Genomic DNA, 27,860 nt, shown 5'->3' with positions numbered 1-27,860 from the left:
AAAAACATGAAACTCTGGAGGACCTTAAAAACATGAAACTACAGGTCCAACTCTATATAAGAGTTCCCCCGGCATTCAGGGCTTGTAGGCCTGCCTTGGGAGTGACTTACAAATATTAAAAAGGGAGACTGGGGTTTTGAGATTGGTTGTACTGGCAAAGTCGAGTTAGCAGTTTAAAACTGCTTGCCAGCTAGCAGTGGCAAGCTGGATGTCATGATTTTTCCTTGTCACACTTGTGATGGCACAACTAGTGCTGCAGTCTACGAGAGACATCTTAACTTACATGCCCTAGGTACCTCTGGTACCATATACTAGGGACTTACAAGTAAGCCAGGTTATACCAATTGTGGGAAAGACAATTAAACATGCACCTTTTTAATGGTCAGAGTGCATGCAGTGAGTCCTGATTAGCAGGGCTCAGGGCATTTCAGAGTCATTACACAAGGGGCCTAGTAGTCACAAATTAGGTCAAAAAGTGAGGGTGACACTGCAAAAACCCTCTTTCCTTACAATAGACATGGGGATAAGACAGTGAAATTAAATTATTGGCTACTGAGTAAGTAGATAGAATAAAACTTTGCAGCTATAATGTATGATACACATGTGCAGCTAGTTTATTGGTGATAGAAAATAGCCTTTGCCAGTTATTATGAATCACTTTATGAGTCAAGAATGCTGGAGATTCTGGAGCTCCAACGTCCTATTTTAAAAGACCTATGGTCTGTGTTATAGTTTGGTGAATGGGTTACTTTCTCACAAATGTGATGGATATCCTATCCCCCGTATTAAAAGTGCCATAGGATATAATGAACGTGCGATATGGCGGACAGGATACCCTTCACATTTGTGACTGAGTAACTCAGTCCAAGAAACTGTAAATTAAGCCCTTAGCTTTCCAAAACTGTCCACTTCTGACAAAGTAAAGTTAGATCACCCACTGCTAGAGGAAGAATTAGTGGAAGCAATGCAGAGTATGCTTCAGCACCCAATTGTTTCCCCTTGGAGTTTTTTAAAAGTAACACCTTCTACCTCATACTGCCCTACCTGGCCCTGTTTGAAAAGGCTGTGCAGAACAGGAGGTTGTCAGAAGACTTATGCTGGGCTACTATCTCTGTCCTACCCAGGCCAAATAAATCACCCATGTAATGCACCTCATACAGACTGATTTCCTAAATAAACGTGGAAATATAAAAAAAAACTACAAAGACACTAGCTAACAGATTAGTGAACGTTTTGGGCATCTTGGTTAGTAGGGATCAAAAGAGGTTCATAACCAAGAGGGGAACTAGGCACTGCATTCACAGGTGATCCTTGTACACCTGGAGGAGCTAAAAGAACCAACAGCTCTAGTATTATTGGATTTTTAAAAGGACTTCCATTCAGTTGAATGGTCATTTCTTCAACAGATATTAGAAGGCATGAATTTTGGGACATACTTCCAACATTGCATCAGTGTGTTGCATTGCTCCACCTGGGTGAGAATCTAGATAACCAGAACATAGTCCAGCACATTGAGGATAGCACGCAACACCTGATAGGGCTGCCCCTTTATCTTCTCCATATTGCCTTAATAATGTAGCTGTTGGCGAAATGAACGAGGAGGGACTCTCAAGTTTGGGGCATAGAGTGAAATGGCAGTTTGGAAGACAATATCTCACTATATTCATAGGGTATCATGTTATTTATACAACAGCCAGGCCTTACGCTACCTAGACTGAAGCATATTTTGAGAATATATGAGGAAGTTCTAGCTTTAGGGTGCATTCGGACAAAATGCTGGTCGGCCCACTGCCTGGAGATGTGGAGGATGGGATCAGCAGTGAATCACACATTTGGGTGCAGTTGGACAGCCACCGATACCTGGGAATATTCATTTCAACAGCTCATCAAGAATGTTGTGACCTCAACATAAACCCCTAACCCGAAAGATCAAGTACCACATGGGTGCTTGGGACAAACTGCCATTAAACATAATGGGAAGGGGGTCATTTTTCAAAATGATAGCCCTATTCCAGCTCTAACACAGCTTGTAACATTACCCATACAGAATCGCATATAACTTGTTTATCCACTTACAATCCATCATGAATGCATACTTGTGGGATGACTCTCCTCCAGGATCATGCATAAAAAATTAATACAACTGACTTTCGATGGTGGGATGACTACAATGGAACTCCTATTAAACTGCTGGGTCTCGCACATGTTTTCACTTGCTTACTGGATTTTTTGCATAGAAGAGTGATCTGGCATTTAGAGTGGAGGCTGAATCCTTGAACAGGCTGTGATCCATGCTCTATGGCTCATGAATCTGTACTCACTACCAGCTGTGACACTGATGCCTTTGAAATGCTAGTGCAGAGCACTTAGATGGATAGGCTGGAGGTTGTCAAAGGAGAATCCCCTGTGACAGGGCACATGGCTCTTAGAGGTCACACGGCTGACAGGTTCCTGGGATGGGACCGAATAGGGACCACTAAGTTAAGGGACATGTGGCCAGTAAACCATATGCTATCATATGAGCAAATGACAGATGAGTTTGGACAGTTTGGGAAAAATAACAGATAAGGGAGTCTTTCAAATCTATAAAGCCCTGGTGATAAACACACCAGACCCATCTGTGGTTCTGTGGAAAAGATGTGAGCAAGATCAGGGGTGTTAAATAAGGAAGCGAGGGTACAGGCTAAAATGGCTGCTAGATAACTGGTCTTTCCCTTGATATATGGTATAACTCAGTTTAATTATTTCCACAGGGTTGTCAGAACCCATTTCAGGGAGCAACGGGGCAAGCAGTGGTCACTGGTCTCACTTGTGGAGATTGAGGCCTTTTATTCCTGATGTCCGGGGGCTCATCCCACTATGGATTCTGAGCGACTGGGTCAAGAACCGCTTCAACACTTGACTTTCAGTAATAGCATGATTCAGGCAGTCCAAAGCTCCCTCGGTGGGAAGGTAGATACAGGGAGCGAACCCAGACTCACAACTCAAAATACACACAACAGCAGCAATAAAATATTGTCTAGTCAAATTTATGAAAAAAGAGAAGGACTTGATTTTACTACTACCAACACAGAAGTAAATACAACATTCACATACAAATACACAGTCCCCCTCAGGTCAGGGTGCTAATGTTTCATAGGCAGTTCACTATGTCTCATTCACTCTTTGCTCTAGTGATCATAGTTATTCCCCATTGACTTTAGGCAACATCCAGGGTAAGCCCCACTAATAGTCCATATCGGCAAAGTCAAAATTGTTCCCAAGCTGAAGCAGTATCTAGCAAGCAAGTTCCTCCGTATTGGCCCTTTACGTGCACCTACAGGATTGGAACGTTTGGAGTTCCTGAGCAGATGCCCTCTGGAGGCACCGGAGCGCAGCACCTGCTTCAGGTGAGTTCACTGCCCCCGGCCCAGGCAGGCTACACTAGTTGATCAAGGAGATTTTCACACGCAGTCACTCTCTCGAAGTGACCGATGGTACTATAGCACTCCTCTTGGCAGGATAAGTCTTTCAGTCCATCCCTCAATGGAGAGAAGGTGAGGCCAAGTTCCTGATGCTGTTCCTATGTTTTGATGTTGGTGCATGAGAGGATCCCATGACAGCCTCACTCCTTCAGGATGCTCCTGGTCAGGTTGCACTTCTTGCTAGTTCCATTGACACTCCCGCGTCAACCTTACATACTGAGTCACCACACTACTGCTGTACATGAACACCATCCTGATCGGCAAAGCAGATGCCTCCACAGCAGCCCCCTGCAATAGAGGGCTGCCGGCTCGTCACCATGCGAGGGCTATGGACCACTCCACATGTCAATTTGTCCACAGCAACCCCTCCGGGTATGCGGGGTCGATGAATGCTCTCTGCACACAGGCTTAAGCCAATTGGCACAGCGATAAGGGTAGTTCACTTTGCAGCAGCCTATCCTGACATATGGGGTCACCAATACCTTACTGCACCCTTGCTCCTGCCCGATCAGCATAGCAATATCCACTGCTCACTTCACAGCAGCCCTTCTCTGGCATCAGAAGGTCACCGACTTTATCTTGCACATGAGCATTGACCCGGTCAGTGCAGCAGCCATTCATCAAACCTCGCACAGGGAATCCACTCAAAAGGATTCCCCACTGGACCTCTTTCCTTCCATGCTCTCCTCTCACAGGGCACACTGGCTTTGGCAAGCAGGCAGGAACTAGTGCTCCAGGACAGGTGCTCTTGGATTCCCTCGGTGATACCCCCTCACCCGGGTGATGTCCCCTCACTGTGCAAGGAGACTAGCAGGCCTAGGCCAGCAGCCCTGGTCACAAGCAGAAGTCTTGCAGAGCTTCACCTTCTCATGCAGCCCAACTGGTGACTTGACAGTTGAACATTTTCGGGGTCTGTCACTTCCCTTCTTATAGTTAATTTCCTGACACCAAATGTGATTTTGGGTATGAATCTTTGATGTGTGTATTGGGGTCTGTTTCTTTTGAAGTGCCCACTCCTCTGCCCTCTCTTCCTCTTGAAAGAAGTCTGACAAAGCAGGAACGACTCCAAAGCTGATAGCCCCGCAACACAAGCCATGGGGGAGGAACTAGTGTTCATACCTGGATGTCAGCCACAATTATATGTGTCAAACCTTAGCCCAGGGCCTCAGCCCTACTCTTTATGATTCCATTATCAGTCCCATTTCTTTCCTGAGATGTGCCCAGGCCCCTTCCTTGTGACCTCACTGTGAATCAAAGATCGCTCTTTGAAGTGTAGAGAGGAAGCCTGGTCCAACAAGACTTCAAACCGGGAGATAGCCCTATGTTATGGCACACGCACATGATCCATGCTTGCCTATGATAACAAAACAGCATTAGGGATTCAGACATCATTGCAGTTGGGGCACCCAGGGCAGGAGTGCATGTCCATTACTATGCAAAGGAATTTTCCATCCCAACAAGAGTATACCACACTCCTGATCATCTTTAGGAAAATGGGAGAGGTTTCCGTCCAGAAGGCCTGAGATGTAGTTCAGATATGAGCACATTCATGCATGTGGTATGGGAGTGCCCCATGATTCAAATATATTGGGCCTGGATCCTCTGCACATGGGAAGCAGAGATTGGCTTTCCATTGGACAGAGATCATAAGTTGGTGTTGTTGGGTGTGTTTCCGTGCTGTGTTGGCCATGCAGGGCAAAGGACACTCGTAAGTATAGGATGTATGATAGCAAAAGGGATATATAAAAGCAGCAACGCATACTTATTCTAATTGGTTGCAAGCAATGGGTTATTTTGTGCTTGCAGAAGGGGTCATTTATAAGGCACAAGGTTGTCCTAAAAAGCATGCATAGATCTTGAGGGAGCGGGTATGGGTGATGATGAGAACGTTTTGATGCTGTCAGGACAGCTTGATTGAATGCTTGGAGGTTTTGATCAACACAAGTTAAATTCCAGGCAGTCCTGAATCTGCTTACTTCCTTACTATGGAAGGAAATCCACTGAAAACTTGGACTATTAAGGTTGGTTAATGTGCCTTAAGTGATACTGTAGATGTGCAGGGTTGAAATGTTCGTGGGGGGGCGTTTATGTTGAACTGATTTATCATCTATGAGTATCCATGTACCTTTATTATAAAATCAATAAACAGATCTTTTAAAAAATGTGATCTATGTCTTAATGATTGTACGGTATCCATTCAAATGTATTTGTATTTAAGTTGGTGTTAGAAATGGGGTCCTTGGTTGGCAGTCAGGTTACCCCCTGTCCAAGCAAGGACCCTCACTCTAGTCAGGGTAAGTCACACACAATCCAAATTATCCTGTGCCCACCCTCTGGTAGCTTGGCACTGAGCAGTCAGGCTTTACTTAGAAGGCAACGTGTAAAGTATTTGTGCAATAAATCATACAATAACACCATATAGCACCACAAAAATACACCACACAGTGTTTAGAAAAATATATGATATTTATCTGGATATTTGCAAGTCAAAACGATCAAAGATGCAATAAGAAAATGTAGAGATATCACTGAAAAGTGATAAAAAGTGTTTTTTAAAAGCAAACTAAGTCTCTTTCAAGCACAAAGTACCTGGTTTGAGTGAAAAATCTCCACAAAGAACCGCAGAGGAGGAGATGCGTGGAAAATGGTGAGTGTGTGTCGGTTTCACCCCTTCGCACATGGACTTGCGTCATTATTTTGCACGCGGGAAAGATGTTGCGTTGATTTCCGGACGCGCGGACGGGCCTCCTCTTTGGGTTGCGGGGTTTCCAGACGCCCCGGGGTCTGTGCGTAGAATCCTGGGCTTGTTGACAAGCTCTGCGTTGTTCCGGTGGGCGGTGCAGGGAAATGTCTCCCTCACGGCAGGCACTGCGCCGATTTTCCCTCTGGAAGTCGGGCGTCGTCGTCCCAGGTTGGCTGTGCGTCGATCCGGTTGGCCGTGCGTCCAAGTTCCGGTCGCACCGCAGGCGATGCGTCGATCTTTTCCTTGCGAAGTAGAGTGGCGTCGTACCGGTTCAGTGTGTGGTGAATTTAATACCGGGAACAGGCTGTGCGTCGTTTTTAGCAAGCTGTGCGTCGAAGTTTCACCGCACAAGGAGTCCAGTTGCAAGAGAGAAGTCTTTTTAATCCTGAGACTTCAGGGAACAGGAGGCAAGCTCTATCCAAGCCCTTGGAGAGCACTTCACCGCAGCCAGGGAGCAGCAAGGCAGCAGGGCAACAGCAAGGCAGCAGTCCTTTAGAGAAAGCAGTCAGGTGAGTCCTTTGGGCAGCCAGGCAGTTCTTCTTGGCAGGATGCAGGTTCTGGTTACAAGTTTCTTCTCCAGGAAGTGTCTGAGGTGGTAGGGCAGAGGCCCTGTTTTATACCCAAATGTGTCTTTGAAGTGGGGGAGACTTCAAAGAGTGGCTTAGAAGTGCACCAGGTCCCCTTTCAGTTCAATCCTGTCTGCCAGGGTCCCAGTAGGGGGTGTGGCAGTCCTTTGTGTGAGAGCAGGCCCTCCACCCTCCCAGCCCAGGAAGACACATTCAAAATGCAGATGTATGCAAGTGAGGCTGAGTACCCTGTGCTTGTGTGAAAGCACAAGGAGCTGTCAACTAAACCCAGCCAGACGTGGATTGTAAGGCACAGAAAGATGTAAGTGAAGAGAAATGCTCACTTTCTAAAAGTGGCATTTCTAAAATAGTAATATTAAATCCAACTTCACCAGTCAGCAGGATTTTGATTTACCATTCTAGTCATACTAAATATGACCTTCCTACTCCTTTCAGATCAGCAGCTACCACTTCAATAATGTATGAGGGCAGCCCCAATGTTAGCCTATGAAGGGAGCAGGCCTCACAGTAGTGTAAAAACAAATTTGGGAGTTTTACACTACCAGGACATGCAAACTACACAGGTACGTGTCCTGCCTTTTACCCACACAGCACCCTTCCCTAGGGGTTACCTAGGGCACACCTTAGTGGTGACTTATATGTAGAAAAATGGGAGTTTTAAGCTTGGCAAGTACTTTTAAATGCCAAGTCGAAGTGGCAGTGAAACTGCACACACAGGCCTTACAATGGCAGGCCTGAGACAAGGTTAAGGAGCTACTTAAGTGGGTGGCACAACCAGTGCTGCACGCCCACTAGTAGCATTTAACCTACAAGCCCTGGGTACATGTAGTGCCTTCTACTAGGGACTTATAAGTAAATGAAATAGTCCAGTTGGGTATGATCCAATGTTACCATGTTTAAAGGGAGAGAGCATATGCACTTTAGCACTGGTTAGCAGTGGTAAAGTGCGCAGAGTCTAAAAAACAGCAAAAACAGTGTCCAAAAAGTGGAGGGAGGCAGGCAAAAAGTTAGGGGTCACCACCCTAAGGCTGTCAGGTCTAACAGTTGGTTACTTTGCTACATCTTCCATTCTGTTTATATTGTGTGATATTCTGACATGCTATTTTTAGCTTATATATTTGTGCTATATATAGCTCTCACTCTTGTAACTTTTAATATACTTATATTGTGTTGCCCTATTTGCTTTTTTTTTACTTTCTGCTTCACCTATTATGATCACTGTTGTAATCTGCAACTTATAACATGGTTTTATGTACAGCCCCCTGTCATCCACTGAGTCTAGCCCATGCTATATAAAAATAGTCCTAAATGAATACATAACTACCCAACACTCTGCCAATTACGTATTCACGAAGCCTCTAAGCCTTTAAAAATCACAGCTAAGCATATGTAGCTTCTTTGTACAAGTATCAAAGAATGGAGTTGCCTTGAAGAAGAAACACTTCTAATAAAACTACAAATGTTAAGACCATAACCTGTCCTAGTTCTGAGTGTTTTTTAAGTTTATTTTTATATCTGTACTATATTCCGCTGAAACCACCCTCTCTCATGTGACAAACTTCATAAATTGAACAACCACCTCTCCTGCATTCTCATACATCTTTATCTCTACACAGCATCTGACAACTTTTACCATTGATTACTGTAACTTGTTATCTACTCTGATTAACCTTGGCGTAAATGAAGCTTTGCTCATCTAGTTTATATCCCTTCTTTCTTTTTACTCCATTTTAATTTCTTGGTACTCCCCACATTAGACAACATGTCTCGGCCGGTGAGCATCCCACCAGACTCAGCCCTGCACACTTTCATATACTTCCTTTCCACACCTCCCCTCTTCTTGGGTTTCTTCTATCATCTCTATGCAGATGATACTCAAATCTTCCTCACAGTCATCAATCACTCGATGGCCTTTCGCAGAGTTATGCTTTATATATCCAAATTCGAAATCTGTTTTTTTCTGCCACTTTGACACCTTTCGAAATATCCCGTTCCCTTTTCACTTCCTCCAGGCACTCTGACCACAGCATCCTCAGTCAGAAACCCTGGCACATACTTTGACACTACAACAAACATGGAAACGTTCATAACTAACACAGATTATAAAGCAAGAATTCAAAGACTGAACGTCCTTAAAATCCATCTAAATATTTCATTCAAAACTGAAAAGGCACTTATTTCCTCACCAGTGCCCAGGAAGCTGGACTATTGTATCATTTTTCTAGTTGGTCTACTTTGTATTCTATCACTCCACTAGACTAAGGGGTATATTTAAGAGCCCTTCGCGCAATCTAACGACACATTAGACTCATTTTTTTTACAGTAATGTTTCGTTAGGTGGCCAAAATCCCTGTGCCATATTTACAAGTGGTGCAATGCATGCATTGCGCCACTTTCGAACCCTTTGCGCTACATTATGCATGTGCCAGGCATAATGTATGCAAAAGGGCCGTTCCCCCATGAGGGGGACCGAAAAAATGTCACAAGGAAAACTAACAGATTTCCTTGCGTCATTTTTTTGGGCACTTTTAACACCTGCTTACAGCAGCCGTTAAAAGGGGGCACACTGTTGTTTGCAATGGGTCCCTATGTACTCTGCAGGAGTTGCAGAGTACATCAATAGCGTCATAAAAAATGATGCCATTTCCCCCTATCCTTCACCATGGTGCACTGTATTTTAAATACCGCGCACACATGATGGCAGTAGGGGTGGGGTAAAGGGCACAAGAAAAGTGGCACTGCACTGCGTGCAGCACCACTTTGCTTAAATATGCCCCTAAATTCTAAGTTTAGCCACTCGGACCTCTACCATCAGCCAAGCACACCACTAGAGTTACCGTGGACAAGGCAGCTGACCATCAGTGAAAACATAGAACTATCTATAAAGTTCTGACTTTGTTTTGTAAGCCATAAACACCACCACCCAAACTACCTAGCCACGTTCATAATTTATTAGGTCATAACCTATGATCCAAGATCAGGTAATCAAAACTAGCTTGTCACACCTGAAACTTCATGTGCAGCTTTCAGATGTTGCTTCTCCTATCTACTGGACATATCCACTGTAACTCCCTTTCAAGTGTGTTGCGCTCAGTTTCAGTGCTAAAATCTTTCAAGATTACCCTGAAGCAACATCTCATATCACAAATATCGACAAATATCAACAGTCCACTGCACTCCCCCAACAATACCTACCGTAATGTCTGTAAATATATATGCCTAATAAATGTTTGAAATATTTTTGTACTGTTCCATCATCACTTTCACCGTATCTAATATCTACGCACTATTTGTATGTACCCATCAAAATCAGTACCGAAGAATGTACCGTTTAATGCTGTTCTTTTGTATAGCATTTCTTGCCGAAATCCTCCTGGTACTGATAAATAAATGAATAAATGCATACATGAAATTCAATTGGTTGGTTAATGAAACTGTTCCTGTCGTTTCCTGTGCTTAGGGGTTTACAGATTTGGAATACAGGAAACGGCGAGCTTCTATCACAGAACTGGCCTATGAATACAGACAGTAAGTTATTGAATATATATGGACCCTCTAACTCCAGTGCACTATGGTACTTTTGTGTCCTCCTTTTGTATGAAATTCTTTTGTCGTCTGTGTCCAGTGAACGAGCACTGAACATCACAGTTTCTATATCCTGTTAATCATTGTTTTAAGATGAACAGATATTATGTTACTCTAGTTGTGGACCAATGTCATGAACACATGTCTGGAATGATGTGGGGCTATTCATATTTGTATAGTTTAATTCGGAAAAATGTTTAGAACTACACATCAACAAAGATTGATCAAAATGGCAGAGATAGCTCAGGACACCAGAGACATTCTTTGCTTCCCCATTCCACCGATGACATGATAACGTTGACTTCTTGTTCCACACGTAACCCCACACCTGCCCATTATTCAAAGTTGAAGGGCCGGGCAGAGGTCTCGGTGTGGGAAATGCCTAAAAGTAAATAGGGCTTTTCGAACCCTGCTTTTTCCAGTTGCTCTCGTTACCTTCATGGCCCATGAAACATGGGTTAATTACAGTATAGCAGTGCAAGAGTTACCAAAGCGCAGAACAGGACTGGCGAGCTACTCCTGGCAACTTCTACCTGACATCCATGATGCTAGGAGAAATAGGAACTTGGTTGAATTAGTAATATGCCCGATTTCCACATCAGAATGCAAATGTGAGCCTGTCAATGCTTACAGAAAAAAAAAGATCAGATATTTGGACGTGTGAAAATGCCAGTTTAAAAAAAAATGCAAAAAGACTGGTTGTGGATAATAGTTTCAGTTTTGACATTTAAGATGGTGTTCTGTTTTTTTCAAATTTGTTTTAAAATAGTAGAAGTTACAACCTTCAATATGGCAAAACGTTTAAAAGTAAAGTGTTTGAGCAACCATTTTTAGATATAGGCGGTCATTACAACATTGGCGGTAAAAGCCGCTTACCGCCGTGCAGAAGACTGCGAACACACCGCCGCGGCCGCGGAAATCCGCCACAGCTATTATGACCCACATCTCGGAATCTGCCAAAAGTCAGACACCCACACAAGTCCGCCACACCAAAGGTCAGTGATAAACTGGCGAAAACAAAACCTCCACCGTCACGCCAACAGAAATACGCCCACACTATCACGACCCTCGAATCCACGCAGCGGTCTTTCAACCGCGGTATTCCATTGGCGGTACACACTGCCACGCTCAAAATACACACACATTTACAAAACACATCCACATTGGACAATTCAAAATACACACACCTGATACACATACGCACACCACTCCCACACACCAAATACAATATAAAATACACACCCACATCACCCACAAACACCGACGACAAAAAATTCCGAAAGAAGGCCAGAGAGAGAGACACCACCAGCAAGAACAACAGCATCCACAGGCACACAACACCATCACCCACACAACTTCCACGCACCTCACACAACACACCACTACATATCAACACACTTATCACCACACACACCACCCCACACATCACCTACACCACCCCATGGCACGGCAAAGACACCCCAGGTTCTCGGAGGAGGAGCTCAGGGTCATGGTGGAGGAAATCGTCCGGGTAGAGCCACAGCTATTCGGAGCAGAGGTGCAGCACACCTCAAATGCAAGGAAGATGGAGCTATGGCGAAGAATAGTGGACAGGGTCAACGCAGTGGGACAGCACCCAAGAAATCGGGAGGACATCAGGAAGAGGTGAAATGACCTACAGGGGAAGGTACATTCCGTGGTCTCAAGACACCACCTGGTGGTTCAGCGGACTGGCGGCGGACCCCCACCACCTCCGCCACAACTAACAACATGGGAGGAGCAGGTATTGTAGATTCTGCATCCTGAGGGCCTTGCAGGAGTAGGTGGAGGAATGGACTCTGGTAAGTCAAAGCTTTACTATTACATCCCCCACCCTACCTGCATGCTATCACATACCCCCACCCTCACCCCCAGCACCCCAACTCCTCACATATGTCCCAACATCACAAACCACACATCCCAACACCAAGCCCAGAATGCAACAACAAAGCATGGACACCCATCACCAAAGCATGCCCACTGCACATACCCATACACCCCCCTAAACCATCATCACACAAGCTCCCACACAGGAATGCTAACACTGGGGTACACAGTCACCCACCCATTGCACACCATTACACACACAGATGTAATAAACATCCTTTTATACCCCTGCAGGACCCCTACCCAACGTCACCGGACAGGAGGGTCCACACATATCCACACCACCAACAGAAGAGGCCCACAGTGATGACAGCACCTCTGTCCAACTGAATCTAGATGACCAGCCCGGACCATCGGCGACTTCTGGACAGTCGGTTCCCCTCACACAGGCACAGGCCACCACAGACCTCCCCCCCTCTGGAAACACCAGCACAGCACCCACCCGGGGGGCCATACCTCCGTCCCCAGGACACATCAATCAGCAGTGTGTCCACCACTACAGGGAACCCAGGATAACCCACCACCCCAACAACAACAGGGACCTGGGGGCAGTGGTAGTGGGCACACGGTCAAGGCGACGGAGGCCCAGGAACATAGGGGAACTGGGAGGGCTGCTGTGCGACAGGGGGCGGACAGGCCAAGGAACCCACTCTCCACGAGGCCCTCTCCTCCATCATGGGAGCCTACTACCACTCCCAGGAGACGATGGCAACGGTACTGGCCAAGTTTCAGGAGACCCAGCGCATGCAGGAGGAACAGTATATGAGCTTCAGGGAGGAACTCAGAACCATCTGCTCCACCCTGGGCACCATCGTAGGGGTGCTGAAGGAACTACTCAACACCAGGAGGGACACTGTGGCACTACAAGGGGCCCCTGACACTAGCATGGACGATGAACTGCCCACCACCTCCGCCGGCGCTAGTGGACAGGACGCCCGCCACAGGACCACCACACCAGCACCCCACCCCTTGCAGAGGGAGAACCACCCCGCAAACAGTCCCTGAAATCCAGGACAAAGACAGAGCACGATGCCAAGACCCCCGCCAAGAAATGAGACCACCATGATTGTCATCCTACTTTCCCACTTTGTCACCCTGTCCATAATGAAACTGCCCAAGCTCCACTTCCTATGCCCATATGGGCAATGCACCTGTGAGACTAATAGACTGGACTCTGCCATGGACACTCCTCCGCCATCACCCCTCACCATTTCACTACCCCCTCCAATACTGAGCATTTAACACACCGAAAGCACAAAACTATCTGGAGTCTGTCTGTGATTTCGAAATAGTGTATTAGCAATTACAGTGCTAAAATGTTTTTTAAATAGTAATGTCAACATACCTATGTCACACAGCTCTAGTCCATGAGGAATCTAAGCAGATGTCACACAGTGGGACCCACATCTGTGAAATCGTAAGGGAAAGTGACAACTTAGTGACCATACACTGGGTGAAAACGACAGACAGGAGAGAGGTAGTAGTGTTAAAGTACATGTAGTAGGCAGGTTTGTATTCCTACCTGTGTCTCACTGGAAATATTGCAGGATCACTGAGTCCCTGTTGTGCATGTCTTCTTCCTCTGCTTCCTCCTCATCACTGTCCACAGGCTCCACAGCTGCTACTACACCACCATCTGGACCATCCTCCTGCAGAAAAGGCACCTGGCGTCGCAAAGCCAAGTTGTGAAGAATACAGCAGGCCACGATGATCTGGCCACCTTCTTTGGTGAGTAGAATAGGGATCCACCTGTCATATGGAGGCACCTGAACCTGGCCTTCAGGAGGCCGAAGGTCCGCTCGATCACCCTCCTAGTTCACCCATGGGCCTCATTGTAGCATTCCTCTGCCCTTGTCCTGGGATTCCTCACTGGGGTCAGTAGCCATGACAGGTTGGGGTAACCAGAGTCACCTGCAAATGGCGAGGGACAACTGTTAGACACACACTAACCTGTAGGGATAACCCCAGACCCAGAGAACCATTGCCAATGACTTGCTTCCAGGTGCTCACCTAATAGCCACACACGGTGCCTCTGCAGTTGACCCATCACATAAGGGATGCTGCTATTCCGCAGGATGTAGGCGTCATGCACTAAGCCAGGGAACATGGCATTCACATGGGAGATATACTGGTCTGCCAAACATACCATCTGTACATTCATAGAATGATAACTCTTCCGGTTTCTGTACACCTGTTCACTCCTGTGGGGGGGACCAAAGCCACATGGGTCCCATCAATGGCACCTATGATGTTGGGGATATGTCCCTGGGCATAGAAATCACCTTTCACTGTAGGCAAATCCTCCACCTGAGGGAAAACAATGTAGCTCCGAATGTGGTTCAGAAGGGCAGACAACACTCTGGACAATACGTTGGAAAACATAGGCTGGGACATCCCTGATGCCATGGCCACAGTTGTTTGAAATGAGTCACTTGCAAGGAAATGGAGCACTGACAGCACCTGCACTTGAGGGGGGATTCCTGTGGGATGGCGGATTGCTGACATCAGGTCTGGCTCCAACTGGGTACACAGTTCCTGGATTGTGGCACGGTCAAGCCTGTAGGTGATAATCAAATGTCGCTCCTCCATTGTCGACAGGTCCACCAATGGTCGGTACACCGAAGGATGCCGCCATCTCCTCACATGTCCCAGCGGACGGTGCCTATGAAGGACAACAGCGAGCACAGAGTCAACCAACTCAGAGGTATGTACCCACAGTTTACACAGAACACAATCCATACACAAAAGGTGGCCTGTATGTGTGTTGAATCTAGGCCTAGGTATGTGTGACGCAGTTGAAAATGAAGCCATGTGGGCCCCTGAAATGGCGGCTGCCTGACCTCTAAAGTGGGACAATGGGATGTGAGGTAACTGCGCTAGCGTTGTACACCGTCGCGGTAGGCAGTCGAAGACCGCGGCGCAATGCTGCATTGGTTAACATTGGACCCTATGGGTCCCAGGAGCCAATGACGATGTACGCCGGCGGTGACGGTATGCACATTTTCTATCTGTTCAATCACTCGATACCTGATCTTCGACAGGAGAGGACCTACACTGCAAGTGCTGCAGTGACCTCGGTCTGGAAGAGACAATGGCTTGTGCGTCTGGGGAAAGGGCCCCTGCCTTCACATCGGAGGAGTTGGAGAAACTCGTGGACGGGGTCCTCCCCCAGTACAACCTACTCTACGGTCCTCCAGGCAAACAGGTAAATACACAGGGAGCATGTTGTATGGGCTATGCCTGTGTGGAGAGGGCTGGATGTAAGAAGGAAGGGGGCAGAGTGCTGTGTGCATGAAAGACGGTGAATGCATGTGCCACATGGCAAGGGTAGGGATGGGGGCCAATCACTTTGACAGTGCAGTTGGTAATGACTTCTCTTTTTCCCCTGTACATTTCATGTAGGTCAGCGCCCACCAGAAAAAATATATTTGGCGTGCCATCGCCAAGGACGTCCGGACCCTGGGGGTCTTCGATAGACGGAGCACCCACTGCCAGAAAAGATGAGAGGACATTTGCCGCTGGAGCAAGAAGACGTCGGAGGCTCAGCTGGGGATAGCCTCCCAACGTGGGAGGGCTGCCCGTCGCACCATGACCCCCCTGATGTTCAGGATCCTGTTGGTGGCCTACCCGGAGTTGGATGGGCGCTTGAGGGCATCACAACAGACACAAGGGGGTGAGTACACTCTCATTCTGCTGACTTTGCGCGCAGTGGAGGTGTCTGGGTGGGGGAGGAGGGCTGTGGGTTTCCCTAGGCCAGGGCGAGTTCCGTAGGCAAGGCCCCTCTGTAAGGCAGGCCATGTGGCACCCCACCCCACCTCTGTAGAGTGCCAAGTACAGCTATTCATTACCCTGTATCATCTATGTGTGCAGATGTCGTCCATAGCCTTGTAGGCCATTTCCCAGGAATTGAACAGTGGAGCCCAAGAGTGCGGCGTAGTGCAGGGGGCTTCTGTGTCTGTCGTGTCCGCCAACGGTAGCGGTAATCCATGCACTTAACATGTCTTTCTTCTGTTTCCCCACCCCTTTTTGTGGTCTCCCTGTTCTTGTGTGCATTAGCATCATCAGGTGGAGGAGCAGTGGCACTAGAGCGCGAGGGAGATGCATCCCACATGGCCCTGGAGGGCGAGACTACGGACTCGGAATTCACCAGTGTGACGGAGGGCGAGGGGAGCTCCACGGCGGGGACAGGAGCTGAGACCAGCGACACGGACTCGTCCTCTGATGGGAGCTCCCTTGTGGTGGCGGCAACATCTGTGCCCCCCCATCTACAGGTACAGCCGCCACCCCCCCACCAGCACTGCCCTCCCTGCAGCCCCTCGGCCTTCACCCCGTGCCCGCTCACCCAGGAGGGTGGGCATCACCTTCGCCCCAGACACCTCAGGCCCTGCCCCAGTCACCCCTGCTGCCCCCAGTGCGGAGGCCATTGACCTCCTCAGGTCCCTCACTGTTGGGCAGTCTACCATTTTGAATGCCATCCAGGGTGTAGAAAGGCAGTTGCAACAAACAAATGCATTCCTAGAGGGCATTCATTCTGGTCAGGCGGCCCTTCACCGAGCTTTTCAGACTCTGGCCTCAGCACTGATGGCAGCGATTGTCCCAACCTCTAGCCTCCACCTCCAACTTCCTCCACCCAGACTCAATCCCCTGTACCTCTGCCTATCCCAAGCATACCATCAGACCAGCCTGCACACACCTCAACACACAAGGGAAGCTCAGGCAAACATAAGCACCACACATCCCACAGGCACTCACGCAAGCAACACACACATGCAGACACACCAACATCCACTGCCTCCACTGTGTCCCCCTCCTCGTCGTCTCCCTCCTCCCTCCCAGTCTCGTCTACACTCACACCTGCATGCACTACCTCTACAGCCACTACGTCCCTCACCAGCACACCCACCAGCACACCTCGCTCAAGTGCACTCACCACCCCCACTACCATTCACACGTCCCCTGTGTCCTCTCCCAGTGTGTCTGTGATGCCCCCTCCCAAGATACACAAACGCAGGCACACACCCACCCAACAGCCATCCACATCATGACAGCCTCCAGCGCATGCACCTTCACCCAAAGTCACCAAACGTACACCTCCTACTACCACCACGTCTTCCTCCACTCCCAAACCCCCTCCAGCTACCCGTTCCAGTGTGTCCAAAAAACCTTTCCTGTCCACCCTTGACCTTTTTCCCACACCTCCCCCACCCCGTCCATCTCATAGGTCCCGAAGTTGCACCTCAGCCACAACATCTCCGGGACCAGTGGTGCTTGTAGTCACCGGTATGTGGAGTGCACCGGCCACCAGGACAGCCAGAGTGGCACGGAGCCACAGCACAGACAGTCACCAACCTGTGAAGCATCAGAAGTTGGCCAGTGCCCGGCGGGAGAGAGGGAAGACTCCAGCCACCAAAGCCGCTCCCAGGGGTACCGTTGGGAGTGTGTAGTCAGCTGTGACACCTTCCAAGGTGGGGAAGGGCCACAAGAAACCCAGCAAGTCTGGGAAGAGCTGCACGGCGGAGAAGACCGCCATCATCCCCGCTGCCCAGGAGGCCACCGCCAGCCCCAGCCCAGCTGCCCAGGAGGCCACCGCCAGCCCCAGCCCAGCTGCCCAGGAGGCCACCGCCAGCACCAGCCCAGCTGCCAAGCAGGCCACCGCTAGCACCAGCCCCGCTGGGCCATGAAGGACCGCCAGCACAAGCCCCACTGGGCCATGAAGGACCGCCAGCACAAGCCCCACTGGGCCATGAAGGACTGCCAGCAAAAGGCCCGCTGGGCCATGAAGGACCGCCAGCAAGAGGCCCGCTGGGACATGAAGGACCGCCAGCACAAGCCCCACTGGGCCATGAAGGACCGCCAGCACAAGCCCTGCTGGGCCATGAAGGACCGCCAGCACAAGCCCCACTGGGCCATGAAGGACCGCCAGCACAAGCCCCACTGGGCCATGAAGGACCGCCAGCAAAAGGCCCGCTGGGCCATGAAGGACCGCCAGCACGAGCCCCACTGGGCCATGAAGGACCGCCAGCACAAGCCCCGCTGGGCCATGAAGGACCGCCAGCAGCTGAGACTCTGCAATGTAGACCACCATCTGAAGCACCGCTGAACAGGGCATCGCCATCTCAAGCACCGCTGAACAGGGCACCGCCATCTGAAGCACCGCTGAACAGGGCACCGCCATCTCAAGCACCTCTGAACAGGGCACCGCCATCTCAAGCACAGCTTAACAGGGCACCGCCATCAAAAGCACCGCTGAACAGGGCACCCCCATCACAAGCACCGCTGCACAGGGCACAGCCATCTCAAGCACCGCTAGCCCATGAGCGGCAGGGGCACTGACGCAACTGGGTCCGTCACAGGGTGAGTGATGCACTCTGGGCACCAGTCCCCCTCCAGAACCAGTGGAGACTGTCATCCACTACCTCTGTCCTTAACAGGATGAAGCACTCTGGGCACCAGTCCCCCTCCAGAACCAGTGGAGAGATCCATCCACTACCTCTGTCCTTCACAGGATGAAGCACTCTCGGCACCAGTCCCCATCCAGAACCAGTGGAGACTGTCATCCACTACCTCTGTCCTTCACAGGATGATGCACTCTGGGCACCAGTCCCCCTCCAGAACCAGTGGAGACTGTCATCCACTACCTCTGTCCTTAACAGGATGAAGCACTCTGGCCACCAGTCCCCTTCCAGGACCAGTGGAGAGATCCATCCACTACCTCTGTCCTTCACAGGATGAAGCACTCTGGCCACCAGTCCCCATCCAGAACCAGTGGAGACTGTCATCCACTATCTCTGTCCTTAACAGGATGAAGCACTCTGGCCACCAGTCCCCCTCCAGAACCAGTGGAGAGATCCATCCACTACCTCTGTCCTTCACAGGATGAAGCACTCTGGGCACTAGTCCCCCTCCAGAACCAGTGGGGACTGTCATCCACTACCTCTGTGCTTAACAGGATGAAGCACTCTGGGCACCAGTCCCCCTCCAGAACCAGTGGAGAGATCCATCCACTACCTCTGTCCTTCACAGGATGAAGAACTCTGTTCACCAGTCCCCCTCCAGAACCAGTGGAGACTGTCATCCACTACCTCTGTCCTTAACAGGATGAAGTACTCTGGCCACCAGTCCCCCTCCAGAACCAGTGGAGAGATCCATCCACTACCTCTGTCCTTCACAGGATGAAGCACTCTGGGCACCAGTCCCCCTCCAGAACCAGTAGAGACTGTCATCCAGTACCTCTGTCCTTAACAGGATGAAGCACTCTGGGCACCAGTCCCCCTCCAGAACCAGTGGAGAGATCCATCCACTACCTCTGTCCTTCACAGGATGAAGCACTCTGGGCACCAGTCCCCCTCCAGAACCAGTGGAGACTGTCATCCACTTGAGAGACTGTGGCTTTGCACTCCCCAGGATTGAACAGTGGGCAAACCACCCACTGTAGAGACTTGAGAGACTGTGGCTTTGCACTCCCCAGGATAGAACAGTGGGCAAGCCACCCACTGTAGAGACTTGAGAGACTGTGGCTTTGCACTCCCCAGGATTGAACAGTGGGCAAGCCACCCACTGTAGAGACTTGAGAGACTGTGGCTTTGCACTCCCAAGGATTGAACAGTGGGCAAGCCACCCACTGTAGAGACTTGAGAGACTGTGGCTTTGCACTCCCCAGGATTGAACACTGGGCAAACCACCCACTTGTGAGACTTGAGAGACTGTGGCTTTGCACTCCCCAGTATTGAACAGTGGGCAAGCCACCTACTGTAGAGACTTAAGAGACTGTGGCTTTGCACTCCCCAGGATTGAACAGTGGGCATGTGGCTCCCTTGTGGATTTGGCGTCGTGCACTCAAACGGCTGAGGTGCCCCGCCTTTCCCTCCCCCTGAGGTACCTGTTTTCTTGCTGTCTGATGCCCCTGCAGTGTTCTCTCCGTCATGGTCGGGGATCTTTTGTGGGCCTCGCCCATACCGTGTGGTCCCAGTGTTCCACAGACTTTCTTTGTGCAGTACCTGGACTACTATGCCTGGTATTTATTTTGTACATTGTGTATATATATATATTTCTGCCTACTTGTTTTTAATATATTCCGATGGTTACACTCATTTTCTTTGGTCTTTGCATTCTTCCGGGGGGGTTTGGGGGGTGTAACTGTGATGTATTGATATGCATTAGTGTGTGTTGTGGTGGGTGAGGGTGGGGGTGTTGCGTGTGTGTGTCCCTGTTTTTTGCCTCCCCCGTGTCGTAGGTGCTGTACTCACTGTGGTCTTCGCCGCCGGCGTTCGTGCTCCTGGTAGAGGAGCAGGAAGACTATCGCAGGGAGAATTTGGAGTTCCGGTTCCATGGTGTCCTCGTTCCTCGTGGAGTGTGTAGAGGTGAGCGTTTTCCCTTCGAAATTCCTGTTTCCGCCGTGTTTTTATCCGCGGTGAATCCGCCCCGGAAAAGGTGGCGGATTGGCCTGTCATAATAGTGTGGGCGGTACATTGTCTCCCGCCTGTCTGTTGGCGGTGACCGCCGCGCTGTTTGTTTGTACCGCCGTGGCGGTCTGAGTGTTAAAGTGGCTGTCTTTGTTGGCGGTTTCCGCCACGGTCGTAATTGCAATTCTTTTATCGCCGGCCTGTTGGCGGTCTTACCGCCACTTTAACACCGTCCGCCAGGGTTGTAATGACCACCATAGTGGTTTGGAGGTTGGGGCGGTGTGTGGATGCGTATTTTTCAAGGGAAAAGCCACATTAAGTGAACAATATGGAGATGGATAACAATCAACTTAATAAACACAATCTGCTCATACCAAAACACAGTATTGAGAGCATCTCTGCTCAAGACCTGGTAAAGGTAGGTATGCACAAGCAGCAATCAACCCCCAGAAAGGTGCATATTCAAGCATTACCCTCATTTTCATCCTCATGAAAACAACACAATAGAATGTCAAGACCTATTTAGAATTACAGAGAGAAAATGAATAGACACAAACACACCAAGATTATTAAAACTTGATGAGGAGAACTAGAGATAAGTTATTATTAAAAACTCAAGGCAAAAAAAAGTAGAGAAAGTAAAGCTCCATTGAAAACCAACCATTTGCATTTGACTCGGACCAAGGCTCAATTCCAGGCTAACTGCAAAGGCGTGGCAGTCGCATAGGCTAAACTGGTTTTCAAGTTTTTACCTTTGGACTTTGTCTAGGAAATGAAAACTTCTTCTGTAGAGCAAGGTCCAAGACTGAGGCTGGCAAGGATTCCTCTAAGTCTGATATGTCATTTTTGAGCTTCTGTTAATGCTATTGATTTTAGTAGTGTTAGAGCTTTTCTAAAAGTTCATGTTTTTGTGTGACAAATAATATTGAGTTTAATATGAGGTGTGTTTATTGATATGATTTAGTTATGCTACATTTTGGTAAAAACCCCATATTGAATAAAATGAATGTCGCTTCTGTCTATGTTTCCAGTCTTGTATTTGCCCCCTCCTATAAGGCTCTCCTGCGTTTCTTCACTCCCCACAGCTCTGCAGAAGGAAGACAAATTTTCCTGTTGTGTTCTGAATGAACCTTCCACTGCTCCTAACTGTAACATTTTTCCAAGGCCCTTCCTCTGTCTCTGTGTTTCCCCAGCACAGTTCAATCTTATTCATTTGTGAATTACTTTTGTTGAAACTTGAGCTTTCTCTTGTTGAATCTCTGGGTGACAGGAACATGGAAAAACAGGATACTTTCTTAGAATAATGAATAGGGCCACATGTACTAAGCTTATTTTCCAGTAGCAAATGGGCCAATTAAAAAAAACAGCCCGTTTACGACTGGAAAAATGGAATTTGGGATGTACAAAGCCTAAATTGTGATTCAGTCACTTGCTAGCAAATCACAATTTGGGTTTGTGCTTCAGTATTAGGAAGGAGCGTGTTGAGGAGCGTCCCTTTCTAATACTGAATCGGAAAGTATGTACGAATGCTTTGCGACCGAAATGCGGTCACAAAACATTCACATTTTACCGCCAGTGAAAAGTTAGTGGTAACCCATTCACAAATGGGAAGGGATCCCGAGGGGACCCCCTTCCCCTGTGACAATGGTTGGGAAAATATTTTTACTGGCAGGCAGTGGTCCCGTGGACCACAGCTTACTCAAAAAATTAAACTCAAACGTTTTTTTCTTTTTCTTTTTAATTGCATCCTATTTTCCTTAAAGGAAAATGAACTGTGTTTAAAAAAAGGTTGTTTAATTTAAAAGCAATCACAGACATGGTGGTCTGCTGATCCCAGCAGGCCACCACCCCTGTGATTTTTGGGATTCCCAATGGGTTGCAAATTGTGACCTACTTCATCAATATTCATGAGGTAGGTCTATTTGCGACCCACTGGGAATCACAAAAGAAACTCAATGGAATTCTGTACATTTGAAATTGTGATTTCCTAATTGCGAGTTGCATGGAATTGTATTTAGGAAATCGCAATTTCTAAGGTGCATACATGTGGCCCATAATGCTAATGACATGAATAACTCTGATTTGAGATCATGTCATGCTGAATCTAGGGTTTTAGCTAATTGTCTACGCCAGAATTGTGTGTAACAACTCCTTGATTCTGGGGATGAGCCAGAAGATTTTTCTGAAGATTTTCCCCTGCTGCTAAATATGCTGTTCAACTTTTTCTTAATTTTGCTGTTCATTTGAGACTTAGAATTATTTCAGATTTTTAACTACTCTTATTAACTTTGCTCTTTGAGCCTTTGTAGCCTTCATTCTATATTGTCTGATTTTGATATTTATGTAATAAAGCCCCTTAGCATTTTCCTTTTCTAGAACTCAATTATTGAGGGGTTTTAATTACTCTGCTAAACTGTTGTTAGGAGATGTGCCCTTTTACACAAGATCAACCTGGAGTGGAAGTTTGTGAGGTAAATTGTGGAGATCTGAACATTGCGGGATGCTATGATTATTGATGTACAGTTCTAATTATTGGAATATGGGGGTCCACTTCAACAAACTGATACAGAGGATGATTGTGTAAGGCACCTCCTCTTTGTAAGGGGTCCCCAAAAGATTTCCTGGTCTTTAATTCCCATCCCGGGAGAATTTCTAAACCTCAGAGGTTCCAGAGGCTGGAGTTTCGCTGAAAAGCAAACATGCAGTTCCTGAGCAATTTGGAGTGTAAGTATGAACAGGGCAAATTGATTAATGAATGTCTTTTATTTGCGAGGCATGTTGAAATAAGGGGCTGTGATATGTTTGGATATGCAATGCTAATTGTTGATTCAATTGTTGAAGTCATCACTGTATTTGTTGATGTCTTAATCATATTTGTCAATTTATTTGTTGAATAATGGTTGGTTTGGTTATCAGATTCATCAAAATCCAAGATCTCAACATATTGTGGTTTTACTTGTCTGCAAAGGCAGGTTGTTCCACACGGCACCACATGCACATATTTAAGCATTTCGGAAACTAACAAGATTTTCTTTTTGGGATTGTATGCCTAATCTAGGTTCATGTATCATTGCTTCTTAGTTCATGGGAGTTAGAGCATTAATCAGGGTGGATTGCTGCTGAACAGAGTTCTGCCCAATGTGAATTGTGGTTTCAGAACAGTATTGTGAAAGGTGTAGTTTCTGTTAGTCTTTGGCTATTAATTGTGACAGTTGACTTGTTTTACTGTAATCTGTTGACTCCCTTCTTATTTATGTTAAGCAGATAAGAGTTTAATTAGTTTAAAGTTGCTAAAAAGGGTCTGCAACTGTTTTCCATGTTCACAGAGAAGTTGCACTGCCATTGGTTAGGCAGTCAGGTAGCCATACTGGGATTGGTGAAACATCATCAGAAAGCCACACTGTCATTGGTTGGTTGCTGACAGAGCCGCTCTGTGATAGGTTGATCTTTGACAGAGCCACGTTGGGATTGCTTGCTGTATGCTAGTTTATTTATTGTGAATTTGAGTTTGTTTTGAATGAGAATAATGAGAAATGTTTTGAAAAAGTCTAACGTTTCTACTGTACCTGCCATTGATGGTGAGAAAATACCAGATAAGTAAATGCCTTCATACGAAATGATGACTGACATTGAGTTCTATACTTGTACTTGGATTTCTGAATGACATGATTATACCTCTTTCATTAAAGATGTTTGGTTTCCTTTATAGGTGACCATTGCTGTATTTCCTTAGACAGGCTAGGAGCATCATGAAGCCAATGCTCAGACCTACACAGTTTGAGGCACTAAATAAATGGGAACAAATGGGAACTGAGAAGGGTAGAAAGATAATGTCAAAACAGGTGAAGGGATCATTCAAACAGTGTTTAGAGATGAAGTGGAATCAGTGAGAAAAATGCTGGAGGGAAGATGCAAAGGAAGGAGTGAGACCTTATCCTGCTATAAATAAATAAACAAATGACCAAAGCAAGATGAAAGAGGAAAAGAAACAGAATGATGATCATGATGAGGAGGATAATTTCTTTAATGATCTATTAAATACTAGACTCCCTCCGTATACAGTTAGAGCAGCAGGGATAGCTAGTTCTGGTTGGGGGCTTCACATGGGAGAGGGAGGAGATGGCATTATTGTGCAAGCTTCTACAGCTGATGTGCTGAGTGTACCAACAGAGGTGGCAATGACAACGATGCCTAGCCCTAGTAGGAAGGCCAACCTGTTGCTCAGGCTCAAGTTGATTCACCCAAAGGGATATTAGTGGCCACGTAGCCCCCTAACATTATTAATATTGGCATTTTGAAATTTACAGTTGTTTAAATATTACAGGTAACATCGATTAGAAAATGTTGGCATACTGTGTGCCAGATGTAGGAAGACGGCAAATTGCGACTTGCAATTTGCGAGTCCGAGCGACTCGCAAATTGCAACTCGCAATTTGCTATGCACAACGGTGTCTCAGACACCGTCTGCGAGTCGCTATGGGGTCGCAAAGACCCACCTCATTAATATTAATGAGGTGGGTCGCAAATTGCGGCCCCATAGTGAATATGGGCACTCACTAACATGGAGGCCTGCTGTAGTCAGCAGACCTCCATGTCCGTGGCTGCTTGCTAATAAAGCAGTTTTTTTTTTTCCAAGTGTAGCCCGTTTTCCTTAAAGGAAAACGAGCTGCACTTAGAAAAAAAAACCGAAACCTTTAGTTTCGGATTTTTTCAGGGCAGGCAGTGGTCCATTGGACCACTGCCTGCTCTGAAAAAATATTTTTGGGTCCACTCACAAAGGGGAAGGGGTTGCGAGTGGGTTACCATCCACTTCAAGTGGATGGTAACTGCGACTCAATGGAATTGCATACCACTGTGAGTCGCAAATAGAAAGGGAACACCCCTTCCTATTTGCGAGTCGGAAATGCATTTTGCGAGTCGGTTCCGACTCGCAAAATGCATTTCTGCATAGCAAACACACGTTTGCGACTCGCAAACGGCGATTTTCGCCGTTTGCGACTCGCAAACTGTTTGCTACATCTGGCCCTGTGTTGATGAAATAAGAAAGTTATTTAAAGATGCAGCCAGGTGTGTAAATGAGGAACATGAAAAGCAAGAAGAGTTAGCTGATGAATGTGAATTGGACATCAGCAAAATAAAAAACGTGAAATGCAATTACAAAATAGATGTTACTTATGATGAAATTAAATAAATGAGCTTGATTGCTTGATTTGACTGAGAAAACAAGGGACTGGAGTGCTTTATATAAATACAAAGAGAGATGGAAAACAGGGACAGCGATTAAAAAGATAGTGAAGGGAGCAGAAGGGGTTGGAACTGGAATGGTTTTGGAGTTTTGTTTGAGAGAAGGACATGGAGGTAATTTGGTACATGTGTCATAGACAAGGGCTCATCTTTACGTTTTTGCTACAAACTTGTCTAAGTTGTGAGAGGAAACAAAGAGATGGTAAAAGAGGTGCATAGTTTGGCAAACATATTACAGATGTCATGGACTGATTTGAATTAGGTATTTGAAATCATGATTCCTAGTGATTTGTAGGCAGAATGAAAGGCAGCCATTGTTTGGCCAACTGGAGAACCATCTATGGTTGCTCCTAATAATGCTCCTCCTGAGGAGGTTGCCAATAAATCAGAGAGGTGATTGAGCACTTTACAAAGAGTGTGCTAGCAACAGAATATCAGTGTAGTAAAGAGTTTAAGGATGTCACAGGAGCCAAAAGTGTGAGCACATGTTTTTTATGAGAGGCGTATGCAAATTTTCAAAAAACACAGTGGAGTTGATGATCCTAAGAAAGATGGTGTCAATTGGCTTGTTTCTGCTTTTTTCATGGGTTTGCAACGAGAGTTTGGGTTTCATGTGCACCAGAGTGCTGGGAGTCAAAGTGTATTTGAAGCTGGGTAAGTATAGTAATGATTGCTTTGATGCAAAGCAGAGAATGATTAAGGAGAAGCTCTGCGACAAACTCGCCTCCTTTTTCCACCACAAGATCCAGGACATCTACTACAGCTTACTCCCGGAAAATCCTGGCACCAGAACCTGTGACCGACCCACCCCCCAGAACCCACCCAGACCATCCACGGCTGGTCCACGCACACCACAGAGGAAACAGTCAACATCATGAACAGCACCCACTCCGGAGCCCCCTCGCAACCCTGCCCACACCACATATACATCAGAGCCAGTGCATCCATCGCCCCGAGCTCCATAACACAATCAACTGCTCCATCAGCATGGGCACCTTCCCCGAGGACTTGAAACACACCAAAATACGCCCTCTGCTGAAGAAACCTTCGGCCGACCCATCAGAACTAAAGAACTTTCGGCTCATCTCACTGCTACCCTCCCCCGTCAAAGTACTAGAGAAAGCAATCAGTGCACTACTACGGAATTTCATTGAGGCCAACAACTCCCTGGACAGCTCCCAGTCAGGCTTCCGCAGCAATCACAGCACGGAGACAGCACTCCTGGCAGCCACAGACGACATCCGATTACTCCTAGACCTCGGCCACACCGCAGCACTCATACTCCTCGACCTTTCAGCAGCATTCAACATGGTCTCCCACAGCACTCTGGGCACTAGACTCCATGAATCCACAGAAAAGCCCTGGAACGGATCAACTCCTTCCTCTCCAGGAGGACGCAGAGGGTCAGACTCCTGCCCTACACTTCTAGAACCACAGGAGCTAACTGTGGAGTCCGCCAAGGATCCTATCTGAGTCCCACACTGTTAAACAAATGCATGGCCCCTCTTGCTGCCATCGTCATAAGCCACTGTATGAACATCGTGTCATATGCCGATGACACAAACTCATCATTTCCCTCACCGAAGACCCGAACACTGCCAAAACGAACTTTCCCTCAGGAATAGAAGCTGTTGCCACCTGGATGAGAGAAAGCTGCCGACAAGCTCAACTCCGACAACACAGAGCTCATCATTTTCGGAACCGTCATCTCAGCTTGGGACGACTCCTGGTGGCCCACATCCCTCAGCGCCCCCCTGCACCGACCGAGCATGCCAGCAACTTAGGATCATCCTCAACTCCTTCCTATCCATGACTCTCCAGATAAACTCTGTTGCCTCCTCCTGCTGGCACACACTCTGCAAACTTTGGAAGATCTTCAGATGGATCCCAGCAGACTGTCCCCGTACCGTCACCTATGCCTTAGTCACTA

At 47.5% G+C, this 27,860-nt stretch overlaps 1 protein-coding gene across 1 annotated transcript in view; it reads left to right on the top strand.

Annotated features, from left to right (window-relative positions):
* Positions 1-27,860, top strand: part of LOC138287174 (tyrosine 3-monooxygenase-like) — a 263,248-nt gene that overhangs the window by 73,449 nt on the left and 161,939 nt on the right. Inside the window, exon 4 of the mRNA XM_069227534.1 lies at positions 10,255-10,322. Within this exon, the coding sequence (XP_069083635.1) occupies positions 10,255-10,322 (68 nt within the window). The remainder of the gene's footprint in view (positions 1-10,254; positions 10,323-27,860) is intronic.

This window comes from Pleurodeles waltl, chromosome 4_1 (genome assembly GCF_031143425.1).
Source record: "Pleurodeles waltl isolate 20211129_DDA chromosome 4_1, aPleWal1.hap1.20221129, whole genome shotgun sequence".
Taxonomy (NCBI): domain Eukaryota; kingdom Metazoa; phylum Chordata; class Amphibia; order Caudata; family Salamandridae; genus Pleurodeles; species Pleurodeles waltl.
This window is presented reverse-complemented; position numbering and strand designations above follow the sequence as displayed.